Source organism: Daphnia carinata, chromosome 10 (genome assembly GCF_022539665.2).
Source record: "Daphnia carinata strain CSIRO-1 chromosome 10, CSIRO_AGI_Dcar_HiC_V3, whole genome shotgun sequence".
Taxonomy (NCBI): domain Eukaryota; kingdom Metazoa; phylum Arthropoda; class Branchiopoda; order Diplostraca; family Daphniidae; genus Daphnia; species Daphnia carinata.
The window spans coordinates 1,750,637-1,763,529 of NC_081340.1; the positions used below are offsets into that span (position 1 = coordinate 1,750,637).

Genomic DNA, 12,893 nt, shown 5'->3' on the forward strand with positions numbered 1-12,893 from the left:
AAGAGCCTTATACAATGAAGTTAATCTGCAATTTGTATGTCCTTTCCCAAGCTTCCACCAGAAGTTGAATCTATGAGTCATGTAAGTTCCATGATCAACAATTGATGTGTTTAACGGTGTTGTTTTTCTTTTCTCAATATAGGTTAATAGTAACATTGGATCTGAAAAGATTCTTGGTTGGGGCAAGACACTGAATAAATTGTATTGATTGGATGGATGACATGACATTGCTATACTTAATTCGGATTCCCCAAACGGTATTTGATATTAAAAAAATTGAAGTGCATATCTGGGCTCCCTTCTTTTCTGAAGCCCCGTTTCCCCTTGACTCATAATAAGCCCGTAGGGGGTCATGCCCCTACTGTACGGTATATATAAAAACAACATATACCGAGGTTTGGAGGGCTCTGACCGGAAAGGGGACGTGGGGTGCCGCTTCGTCCGATGATGTGTTCACGGAGGGTGACGTGGCTGCCCACAAATCCGAACTAAAGGTTAATCGCTCCTGTAAAAATGTTCCAAATCTTCAGCTCTTCTTCCGGCTTCTCTTAGCCAATCACCGGGTAATCTCCCCGGTGGGTCAACAAGGCAGTGTCTCCCCCTGCCTGGGTTGACGGCAACTTTTGAAAGGGCTATTGTGCCTTTTTAAAGTTGCAAAAATAATTGTAATGTGCAGAGAATTGTCAATAAAATTTTTTTTATAAAATATTTTTTGCAAAATTCGTTTCTTTCATTGTCTGTATTCGCTGTGTTCACACGTTACACTTTTTATATTTAGCTTGCTTAATTCACCTTTATTGTTTTTGTCACCTTTGATGGTAAGCATTGTTTCCATTGGTTTATCGTTTACTTGTAAGTATTATTTATTACACTCTTTGAATTCTTCAACTTAGATTTAAGTACCAATCTGGATATTTTATGAAGTAATTTTGTATTATGTTTATTTCGTATTATTTCGTATGGGAACCGATCCCCAGACATTCAGCGTGCAACGCCGATGCTCTAACATTGAGCCACGAGATATATATCTAAATATTTTATTATCGCATATCATATGTTATCGTCTAGGATGTTTATGCAGTCTTTCACAACTATATGTTTATCTTTCTATTGCTTCCATAAGGTTCTTAGCTCTGTGGTAGAGCTTTTATCTGCGATACCTGTTACCCTGGGTTCAAACCTCAGTAGATGTGTAAAAATGAAGTAGAATAATGTAGAAGAGTATATTGCAGAATTGCATTTCAGTTTTATTCTAAGTGTAAATGCAAGTCCACAAGTGACTAGAAAAAAAAGCCAACTTATAATCATATGATTCGTGGCTCATTGGTAGAGCATCGGCGAGGTATGCCGAACACCCATGGTTCGATCCCTGGATAATAATAGAATGCTTACAGATAAACGATAAACCAATACCCGTCACCTTACCATCTAATGTGACAAAAACAAATAAAGCAAAGCCAAAAAAAAAAATTGGTAAATGCAATGTGTGAACAAAGCTAACACAGACAATGAAAGAAACGAATTTTGCAAAAAATATTTTATAAAAAAAATTTTATTGACAATTCTCTGCACATTACAATTATTTTTGCAACTTTAAAAAGGCACAATAGCCCTTTCAAAAGTTGCCGTCAACCCAGGCAGGGGGAGACACTGCCTTGTTGACCCACCGGGGAGATTACCCGGTGATTGGCTAAGAGAAGCCGGAAGAAGAGCTGAAGATTTGGAACATTTTTACAGGAGCGATTAACCTTTAGTTCGGATTTGTGGGCAGCCACGTCACCCTCCGTGAACACATCATCGGACGAAGCGGCACCCCACGTCCCCTTTCCGGTCAGAGCCCTCCAAACCTCGGTATATGTTGTTTTTATATATACCGTACAGTAGGGGCATGACCCCCTACGGGCTTATTATGAGTCAAGGGGAAACGGGGCTTCAGAAAAGAAAGGAGCCCAGATATGCACTTCAATTTTTTTAATATCAAATACCGTCTGGGGAATCCGAATTAAGTATAGCAATGTCATGTCATCCATCCAATCAATACAATTTATTCAGTGTCTTGCCCCAACCAAGAATCTTTTCAGATCCGATGTTACTATTAACCTATATTGAGAAAAGAAAAACAACACCGTTAAACACATCAATTGTTGATCATGGAACTTACATGACTCATAGATTCAACTTCTGGTGGAAGCTTGGGAAAGGACATACAAATTGCAGATTAACTTCATTGTATAAGGCTCTTGAATGATAAACTAGCACCTGTAGAATGTTGCATTGTTGATAGTTGTGTTCCCAGTACATGAAAATCCTTTCCTATTGGATAAAATTTTTTTTGGTAGATAAGACCTGGTTGGCAAAAAGGAGGCGAAATTCTTCGTCATAAATTCAAAATTATTTGAAGAAAAATCCTTTCATACCTAAAGAGTCCATGTATGATGTTCATCGCTGCAATGCCAGTGAAGTGAAACATCTTCAGGGCCATTTAGGTACCCAGCTTCACCAACACTCTGAGTGTAAAGGACAAGTTGTTCTTTAGCAAGAGAAGCAGAATTATTTGAGGCTTCTAGCTATAACAGAACTATAAAGGATTGCTGTTACACAGGATTCATTCACACAAGATGGTACTTCTCATTAGACAATTTGCATACTCTATTACTTTACCTCATACCTTAATGGTAATGCACTTTCAGTGTTTTTCAACTGTAGGCTCACTCTTCCATCCTGTAACACTTCTAGACTTGACTTGATCCCCCACTAGAATTCTGTGAATGCAAAATAATAGCATTAAAAATACTGTTGCGATAGACAAAAAACCGAAAAGTACCTAATTCATGTTTTATGTTGAACTCGTGCTATTTCTGGGTTTCCGTACCACACCCATTTTCAGCCCAAATACGGTCCCACAATTGTTCAATTCCTTCGCTGCATGGACTTATTACTAACAATTCTTTTAGTGCAGCACTAACAGAATTTAACTTTAACACACTGTCAGGTGGTAAACTAATAACTAAACAATAAATAATTGTTTTTTAAAATTCTATACTTATTTTGAATTCTTATTTGAAAAGTTTAAGTACCTGACTGTGTTCGCCTAATGCCAATTCATCCTCATGTTCAGTTAGGGATGAGTTTTGAAAAACCTCCTTCACTGTTTGGAAACTGTTCCATTCCAATTTGTTCTTTTCCCCTAGCTGAGCTTGTAGACTCAAAATTTGAGCTACAAAACACAAATGAATAAAAGCAAATAAATAGAATCATTATGTATAAGCCCTTACCATCCTTAGCTTTGCTGTTATCTAATATTTTGTGTTGTTCCAATAATTGGGCCTGCAGCTTCATAATTTGATCTAATAAACAATAATTAATAATTGAAAACCAATATAATAATGTTTATACTTACCATCCTTTTGTTGTATTATCTTATCCATTTTTCATTTGTTCCTCCATTCACGCGTTATTCTCCATCCACGCTACTGAACTAACTGCGAATGGCATCCAATGGACTGAAATTGCCTACGCCAGTAATAACGAGTCTGAGCGGTAGATGGCTACGTGTCGGAAAAAAAGAAAAAAGTGTGATTTTTTTTTTTTTTTTGGCGAAATTTTTTTTTTTTTTTGTGTAAAACGGATTGCCATAAGCGAACACAGATAGTGAAAGAAACAAATTTTGCAAAAAACATTTTATAAAAAAAAATTTATTGACAATTCTCTGCACATTACAATTATTTTTGCAACTTTAAAAAGGCACAGTAGCCCTTTCAAAAGTTGCCGTCAACACAGGCAGGGGGAGACGCTGCCTTGTTGACCCACCGGGGAGATTACCCGGTGATTGGCTAAGAGAAGCCGGAAGAAGAGCCGAAGATATGGAACATTCTTACTGGAGCGATTAACCTTTAGTTCGGATTTGTGGGTAACCACGTCGCCCTCCGTGAACACATCATTGGACTAAGTGGACCCCCACGTCCCCTTTCCGGCCAGAGCCCTCCAAACCTCGGTATATGTTATTTTTATATATACCGTACAGTAGGGGCATGACCCCCTACGGGCTTATTACGAGTCAAGGGGAAACGGGGCTACGGAAAGGAAGGGAGCCCAGATATGCACTTCAATTTTTTAAATATAAAATACCGTCTCGGGAATCCAAATGAAGTATAGAAATGTCATGTAATCCATTCAATCATTACAATTTATTCAGTGTCTTGCCCCAACCAAGAATCTTTTCAGATCCAATGTTACTATTAACCTATGCTGAGAAAAGAAAAACAACACCATTAAGCATCTCAATTGTTGCTCATGTGACTTACATGACTTATAGATTCAACTTCTGGCAGAAGCTTGGGAAAGGCCATACAAATTGCATATGAAAATCATTGTATAAGGCTCTTGAATGATAAAATAGCACCCCTAGAAGGTTGCATTGTTGATAGTTGTGTTCCCAGTATGCTGAAAATCCTTTCCTATTGGATAAATTTTTTTTTTTTAGATTAGACATGGTTGGCAAAAAGCAGGAGAAATGCTTTGTCATAAATTCAAAAAATTTTCCAGAAAATTCCTTTCATACCCAAAAAGTCCATGTATGATGTTCATCGCTGCAATGCCAACGAAATGAAACATCTTTAGGGCCATTTAAGTACCCAGCTTCACCAACACTCTGAACATAAAGGACAAGTTGTTCTTTAGCAAGAGAAGCAGAATTATTTGAGGCTTCTAGCTGTGACAGAACTATAAAGGATTGCTGTTACACAGGATTCATTCACACAAGATGGTACTTCTCATTAGACAATTTGCATACTCTATTACTTTACCTCATACCTTAATGGTAATGCACTTTCAGTGTTTTTCAACTGTAGGCTCACTCTTCCATCCTGTAACACTTTTAGTTTTGATTTGATCCCCCACTAAAATTCTGTGAATGCAAAATAATAGCATTAAAAATACTTTTTCGATAGACAAAAAACGGAAAAGTACCTAATTCATGTTTTATGTTGAACTCGTGCTATTTCTGGGTTTACGTACCACACCCATTTTCAGCCCAAATACGGTCCCACAATTGTTCACTTCCTTCGCTGCATGGACTTATTACTAACAATTCTTTTAGTGCAGCACTAACAGAATTTAACTTTAACACACTGTCAGGTGGTAGACTGAATAACTAAACAATAAATAATTGTTTGTTAAAATTCTATACTTATTTTGAATTCTTATTTGGAAAGTTTAGGTACCTGACTGTGTTCGCCTAATACCAATTCATCCTCATGTTCAGTTAGGGATGAGTTTGGAAAAACCTCCTTCAGTGTTTGGAAACTGTTCCGTTCCAATTTGTTCTTTTCCCCTAGCTGAGCTTGTAGACTCAAAATTTGAGCTACAAAACACAAATGAATAAAAGCAAATAAATAGAATCATTACGTATTAGGCCTTACCATCCTTAGCTTTGCTGTTATCTAATATTTTGTGTTGTTCCAATAATTGAGCCTGCAGCTTCATAATTTGATCTAATAAACAATAATTAATAATTGAAAACCGGTATAATAGTATTTATAATTACCATCCTTTTGTTGTATTATCTTATCCATTTTTCAATTGTTCCTCCAGCTACGCCTTATTCTCTCCATCCACGCTACTGAACTAACTGCGAATGGCATCCAATGGACTGAAATTGCCTACGCCAGTAATAACGAGTCTGAGCGGTAGATGGCTACGTGTCGGAAAAAAAGAAAAAAGTGTGATTTTTTTTTTTTTTTTTTGGCGAAATTTTTTTTTTTTTTTTTTTTAAAACGGATTGCCATAAGTATATACCAAAAATAAAAATTATAAATATTAGCTTAACATAAATGGAGGCAAAAACAATAAAAATTAAAGGTGAATTGAGCAAGCTAAATAAAAAATAATTGAAAAATGAAATGTGTGAAACTGTGAACACAGCGGAAAGTGGCAATGAAAGAAACAAATTTTGCAAAAAATATTTTTAAAAAAATTTTATTGACAACTCTCTGCACATTAAAATTTTTTTGCAACTGTAAAAAGGCATAATAGCCCTTTCAAAAGTTGCCGTCAACCCAGGCAGGGGGAGACACTGCCTTGTTGACCCACCGGGGAGATTACCCGGTGATTGGCTAAGAGAAGCCGGAAGAAGAGCCGAAGATATGGAACATTTTTACTGGAGCGATTAACCTTTAGTTCGGATTTGTGGGTAGCCACGTCGCCCTCCGTGAATACATCATCGGACTAAGCGGACCCCCACGTCCCCTTTCCGGCCAGAGCCCTCCAAACCTCGGTATGTTATTTTTATATATACCGTACAGTAGGGGCATGACCCCCTACGGGCTTATTATGAGTCAAGGGGAAACGGGGCTACGGAAAGGAAGGGAGCCCAGATATGCACTTCAATTTTTCAAATATTAAATACCGTTTTTAAATGAGAATGTGAATAAAATATGGAAATTCCATGTAGTGTATCCAATCATAATACTTCATTCAGTACCTTGCCCCAAACAAGGAACCCTTTCAGATCAAAATTTATGATTAATCTCTATAATAAAAAAGTAAAACTCCATTAAGCATAAAAACTATTGTTTCATATATATATTTCATACCTTATATGATTCGTGAATTGATTGCTTAGCATATTCTTCTGGGAGAAGCTACGGAAGAGACAACTGGAAATGATAACATACTTGATATGTACACGTAGGCTACAACATACGACACGTCCCATTGGAGCTTGCATCGTTGAAAGACACGTTCCCAGAATGAACAAAATCCTTTCCTATTGAATAGGGAAGAGTTACGTAGATAATACATAATTATATAAAAGCTTCATTTTTACTTACAAGTAAATTTTAAGAAGAAGAAATCGGTCCTTGAAATGTTAGTGAATAAGAACATAATCCGTTAATGTAACACCTGCAACATCAAACCTGAATCTCATTCAAAATTAAAATTCCAATTAGACAACCAAATAGCAAACTCATAACAAATAAGGATAATATTGGCTGAGTCATGTATGTGAAAGTGTTTTGTTTAAAGTAAACTTGCAGACCAGCTGTCATTTGTAATTAGGCAATCATTTCTCTCATCCTCAAGCCAAGATAAATTTCATAAGAAACACACCCCCACCTCAACTTGTGATTGACAAGTCATGAAAATTTACACCTTTGCTGCCAACCTTTCTTACATCTGGGATTGCTGGCCGCAGTGAGAATCCTTTCCAAATTCACTATAACCATTCAGCTATGAAAAGAAAGAAAATATGTCACACTGCTCAATTTTGTCGGGCCCACTGTAAATCAACTGATCAGGAGTTTGGTTCCTTTAAGTTCGAAACCGATAACAATCCCAGTGGATTGAATGACTAAAGAATCAATAATTGCATGTTAAAATTATACACTTGTTTTGAATTCTTACTTTAAAAATTTAAGTACCTGACCGAGTTCACCAACTTGCTCATTAAACTTCTCTTGAAGCACAACTTCTTCAACATAAATCATTTCTACAAATTAATTATATCACTGAGACCCTATAAAAATTTATTATAACACCATGATAAACCATAATTAATCAATAATTACCGTCAAGTCTATCCATAACTATTAACTGCTGCTGTCCGTGCGTATGTGCTAGCTGCCGTCGTCCTAACTCCTAACTAGTTGCTATCATTATGAATTTATGTAGTTACACAGACGACGGTAGATGGCTAAGAGGGAAAAAAAGAAAAAAAAGTGCGATTTTTTTTTTATAAAAAAGTGTCGGTCTTTTTTTCTGTTTCACTGCTGACGCCATCTACCTTAGGTTTATAGTTAATTCTCTATATATACCCATTGAAAATTTCCGCTACATCGCATTAGCGCTGTAGCGTACTGGCGCGCTAGCATTTTTTCAAATATTCGGTGTATTTCAAAAACGATTAATTTAATGAAAGTAGTGTTAACATCAAGACAATAAAACAGGTTAGTTTTGCGATCAAATTTTTTAAAACTGTATTGACAACTCTCCAAAGTCCAATGCCGCGATCCCCTAAAAGGCAAGCCAGTTTCAATTGTAATTATATTTTAATTATTAGTTAAGGTACCGTTATTGGAAGTCGCAACTGTACATCTATAACACGTGCCCTGGTGGGGGCACAACTGGACCGGGATAAGCACCGTATACTTTTTTCTTACATACTTTTTGTTGACAAGGTTGGCATAGTGTTTTTTTATGTTCCGCTCTACCAAAATAATTCACAGGAGCTTTCATCCTTCTGTTCTCTATTACTTCTTCATCTTGGTGAGTGTATGAACAGTTGTTGTAATAATAGTAGTCAATCTCCATATATAGATAATCCAAAACCACATCAATTTCTTCCGGCTGCAAGTCTCCTGTATAGTACTCTTTACCCTGTTATCAACAAATGATTACTATTTTTGTTATCAACGTCCCAAATACGAGATGATAACATACATTTGTAGTGCCGGGGCATTTAAGACACTTTTGACCCAGCACATGAACAGCTACCTCGCCGATACGTATTCCCTCGCTGTTAGGTGGGTTTTGCCAAATCCAGAAGCTTACCCAACCCCTTTTCGATTCCCAAACGTATCCGCATTTCTGAATAGATGATAAGTGAGTGAGAGGAGAAAATACGCTTACAAATTACCATGGAGGTAAATTTGGACCATTGTTTACCGGGCATCTAAACCCCGCCTCCACTTTCTCTCCAAGGAAATGTTCCCATTTCTTTTCTCGTCTAAGAGGATGATCCTTGGTGACCTTCTCCAGGCTCATAATCCACTTATCTGAGGGATTTTTGTTGGTAAAGCGATCAAACTTGCCATGAAAACTCAGCTCCCACTCGGTTTGGATTCTGTGGTAGAAGAAACATAGTACTTGATTAAATGTTCAATAGTATAAAATATCCTACTGCTTTGGAGTTTTATCCCATCGGGTTTTCAATTTTGTGTAACGGTTAGTTTCAATCGGTTGTTTTTCTGGCAACTGATTTGGTTTAAGATTTCGCGGTTTCAGATGAATATCGGGTTTGACGGGAGGTGAATGACCACAGGAAGCGACATTTCCTTCTAATGTCACGGTCTCGGGTATCACACTCACATTATTTCGTAGAGCCTTGCTTTTTTCTCCCTTCTTCAATCTCCCCCCGCGAAATTTTCTTCGGTTTTCGATGGAAGTTTCGTCGTTCTCTGTGTATTGGCATTCGTAAAACAACCACCCAATTTGCATCTTCAGGTATGAGACTACGGCCTCCACTTCGTCTTGGTAAACGTCAATTAAAGGCATCTAAGAATTTGAAAAAATAACATTCTGTAAGTGATACAGCATAGCAATGCAAGTAGATATGAAAAAACAACTTTTAAAATCATACCTTAATGGAGCCACAGCTTTCCTTGTTGGGACATAACTCTTGTTTTACCCAAACAATCACCTTTCCTTCATTTTCAGAATCTACATAGTTCACCAATGAGTAGTAAAAATAAACAACACCAGTATCTGTTACCCAAATATGGCCACAATCCTAATTGATGAAACGTTGTTGTTAGCACAGTTTAAAATGCATCTAAAAACTGTTTACCTTGCATTTGCAGGCCATGCTTAGCCTCTCCTGTAATGAATTTCCCCATTCATTTGATTGGGGACATTCTTCAGTTACTGTAAGCATCCATTCATCTGGAAAATGTTTAAACTGGTCCTTGAACATTTTATGCCACCTATTTAACATCCTTTTGATGGAAACATTTTTTATACAGAAAATTGTAATAATTGCTGTATTGTTTCAATACCTGTTTTCAATTTTATCCCATCGCCTCAATCCTTTGGCTCTCCCTGTTCTACCAATTTTGGGCTGATCTGACTTTGACATCCTGTATAACTCTTTCTCTGTGTAGTTTTAAATTTTAATAATTTAAAAAATTAAATACAAGTACTACAGTACCTTTGCCCAAGGATGGTATGCGGCATACGTACAACGCACTGAAGCAAATGATACGACACCTGTTGCTGTCGAGTCAGATTGTTCTTATCTGCATTATCGATTTAGGAACTTGCCACTCTGTCAGTACGTAATTTATCTGTACGCTGATAAAGGCGATAATATCACTTTCTACATCCAAAATATATGGCCTTCACGAAAGATTCTCCTTCGACTTATCTACGAGAACACAATTTGTTGTTTGTCTTCTTTTGAGATTCAATAGAAATGCGTGTTTTTCACACAATAATGGGGTCAGTAAGGGGTGGAACCGAAGCGGCTATTTTGCTTTCTTACCACACCGCTCCGGTGGTGTCCTTGACGCAGGAAGTTGTTATTGATTCCAAATATGCTTGGCAAACGGGCCAACTCTTAAGTATACTTAGACTTAATAACACCCCCGTGCGCCACGCATGCCACCCTAGCTGTGTGGCACCAAAGCCCAACAGCCGCTTCGTTTTTACCCTTTCTTATTTCATTTGTCGTGAAAATTATCTATTGCCCAATGTGAGAAAAACGGGGGAGGAGCCAAGGCTGCAGGGCGTGCTTTTTGTTTTGGATAGAGCTCGCACAAAAGCCTTAATAACCATCAACATTTAACAAATGTTAATAACATTCAACTTCTAACACCATAAATTCTAATTTCCGAACTACGTTTTTTTTCCATCTCTAGCCACATTTTCTAAAGAAAATTTTATGGATTATTAAGTAACCCAGAATGCCGCAGTCAGAGATCGAGATTCGCAGTGTGTGGTGGCGTGGCGCTATAGATTTTTATTTGTTCCTCCCTTAAGTGGTGTTATCTAATTTGTTCGAATATGGATTGCCACTTGATGGCGTTGCAGGTTCGTTCTAATTTACCCCAAATAAACGATGAACTCGGCAACAGAATTTGTCTATCAAAAAATGGATCAAGTGGCATTTCGTGCACCTTTACGATAGAACAAATCATTGTGTAATTGTTCTTTGTTGTCACGAGTAGCGCCGCTAGTGGGCATCGCAAAAACATCACTGTTTTCTCCTGAATGTGTAAAAGGCTAATTGTGCTGTTTTTTAATCATCGACGACTCACTACACTCATTCTCATTGGACAGCATTCAGTACCAATCACCAACCACGAAAAACAACATTCTTTAACGTCGGGAACGTCGCCTACAAATTTGACGCCTTGTCTCTTCCGTGGTTAATCGCGCTCCATTTCCAAAATTCCCATGTTGTAGTCATATGATTATGGATAATACCAGGCAAACAGCTCGCAAATCGACAGGTGGCAGCTTAGCCAGAAATCACGTGATTAACAAAAGAACAGCCCGAAAGAGCACTGCACAACAACATTCTCAAACGCCTAACAAACGTCCTAAGCAAACTCAGCAGTATGGTAGAGGATTACGTCATCTCTATCGTCCTGGTACTGTTGCCATGAGAAACATACGACGTTATCAAAATTCGACAAGGCTACTTATCCCTAAATTACCTTTCCAACGTCTTGTTCGTGATATCGCCAAAGAATTTAAGCTCAATTTGGCGTTCCAGAGTGCAGCTCTCGGGGCTTTGCACGAGGCAAGTGAGGCTTTCTTAGTGGGTCTTTTCGAAGACACCAACTTATGTGCAACTCATGCTCGCCGAGTGACCATCATGCCCAGAGATATCCAATTAGCCCGCCGAATTCGTGGTGAAAGATAGACTTCATAGAGCAAAACACCAAAAAAACCAACAAACACACAAGCAATTAAAGGCCCTTGTGTGGGCCACGATTCGGTCTGTGGAAAAACAAATTCAGCTCCGCAACATAATGAAGCCATCTACTGGACTGGAACTCAAGCATTTAAAAACAGTGAAACTTACTTTCGTTATTTTGTAAGATGATTTGAAGGAAGTTAACTACCCCAACGATAAGTTATTCTACTTAGATGATCTACAATAACACCATGATAGCCCATTCTAAATGAAAACCAGAAAATGGATCTATGCAATTGGTGTACGTTTTAAGCCGAAACATTTGCCTATATTGTTCCGTTTTATTGGTGTTTTCCAATACATTTAAACTTAGATGATCTACGTCTGTAATTGAATACAATTGTAATTTGTTTCTGGTAAGAATAGATTATGAGTTGTCTTACCACTTCGTTCACGATGAAGCCTTCCACAACGCCACTTCGTATACTGATCTGAGAGTTCTGGCGTTGGATGTTCCAATACTGCGCCATCTTGTGAGGTCATTTCCGCCCTCGAAATATTATACTTAGTATTGGGACTGATAGTAGATGTAAAGATGTTAAAATCAGCCGTGATCGTCTAGTGGTTAGGACCCTACTTTGTGGGAGTTCGCGGCACCGTAGTAACCCAGGTTCGAATCCTGGTCACGGCACGATAAAAAAATCTATTTTTAATAGATTAGTATTTGAGAGCAAAGAAAATTAGCAGCATTAGATTTTTATTCGAAACGCTCATAAATGACTTATTACTAAATTTTCAATTAATCTTTTATAGCATTTAAATTTGCAGCAAAATACATAGCGAATCATCTAAAAGACAACATAAATGCACCTGCCCAGGATCGAACTGAGGACCTGTTGTGTGTGAGACAACCGTGATAACCACTACACTACAGGTGCTTATCTACTTACCAAGTCTTTATAAAATAATGCTAATTTTCGTTCGTGTTAAAAAACAACAAGAGTCGAAGAACGTGCCATTCACCGGAAAATTGAACGTCGATATCGGCAAATGGAGTGGTAATAAATTAAGGCAACATACACGGTACCTTGTAGGACGACAAGGAAGACCGAAATTAGAGCAGCACGTGTCACTATCCGTCCATGTTAAACTGTGAATAGCAAAGTGAAAAACCAGCCAAAACCGTTTTGCTGCGCCAAAAAATGAGTTACACGAACAACCAGCAATAGTAATCGTCACAAGACTAGCAGCACTT

The 12,893-nt window shown here is 37.7% G+C and overlaps 2 protein-coding genes, 1 long non-coding RNA gene and 1 other non-coding gene across 5 annotated transcripts; 1 reads left to right on the plus strand and 3 right to left on the minus strand.

The window, feature by feature from the left end:
- Window positions 1–3,143: 3,143 nt before the first annotated feature.
- Window positions 3,144–3,514, minus strand: LOC132088417 (uncharacterized). Its single transcript, XR_009421975.1, has 3 exons — window positions 3,401–3,514; window positions 3,276–3,347; window positions 3,144–3,217 (listed from the first exon to the last, which is right to left on the minus strand). It is a non-coding gene; the product is annotated as an uncharacterized LOC132088417 (long non-coding RNA).
- Window positions 3,515–7,959: 4,445 nt separating this feature from the next.
- Window positions 7,960–10,163, minus strand: LOC130700964 (uncharacterized). 2 transcript variants are annotated; one of them, XM_057522965.1, is made up of 9 exons: window positions 9,926–10,163; window positions 9,774–9,870; window positions 9,566–9,713; window positions 9,359–9,508; window positions 8,900–9,273; window positions 8,665–8,842; window positions 8,440–8,586; window positions 8,069–8,376; window positions 7,960–8,013 (listed from the first exon to the last, which is right to left on the minus strand). In XM_057522965.1, exons 2-8 carry the CDS (start codon window positions 9,851–9,853, stop codon window positions 8,095–8,097), a joined length of 1,359 nt encoding a protein of 452 aa, XP_057378948.1. In that variant the 5' UTR covers window positions 9,854–9,870; window positions 9,926–10,163; the 3' UTR covers window positions 7,960–8,013; window positions 8,069–8,094. The 2 variants fall into 2 exon arrangements, with proteins under 2 accessions (XP_057378948.1, XP_059353409.1); XM_059497426.1 differs by lacking the exon at window positions 7,960–8,013 and having other exon boundaries at window positions 8,030–8,376; window positions 9,926–10,162.
- A 1,028-nt stretch (window positions 10,164–11,191) lies between these two features.
- LOC132088402 (uncharacterized) lies at window positions 11,192–11,644 on the plus strand. The gene has a single exon (XM_059497295.1). It carries the CDS (start codon window positions 11,192–11,194, stop codon window positions 11,642–11,644), a length of 453 nt encoding a protein of 150 aa, XP_059353278.1.
- Window positions 11,645–12,503: 859 nt separating this feature from the next.
- Trnav-cac (transfer RNA valine (anticodon CAC)) lies at window positions 12,504–12,576 on the minus strand. The gene has a single exon. It is a non-coding gene; the product is annotated as a tRNA-Val (tRNA).
- Window positions 12,577–12,893: the final 317 nt, after the last annotated feature.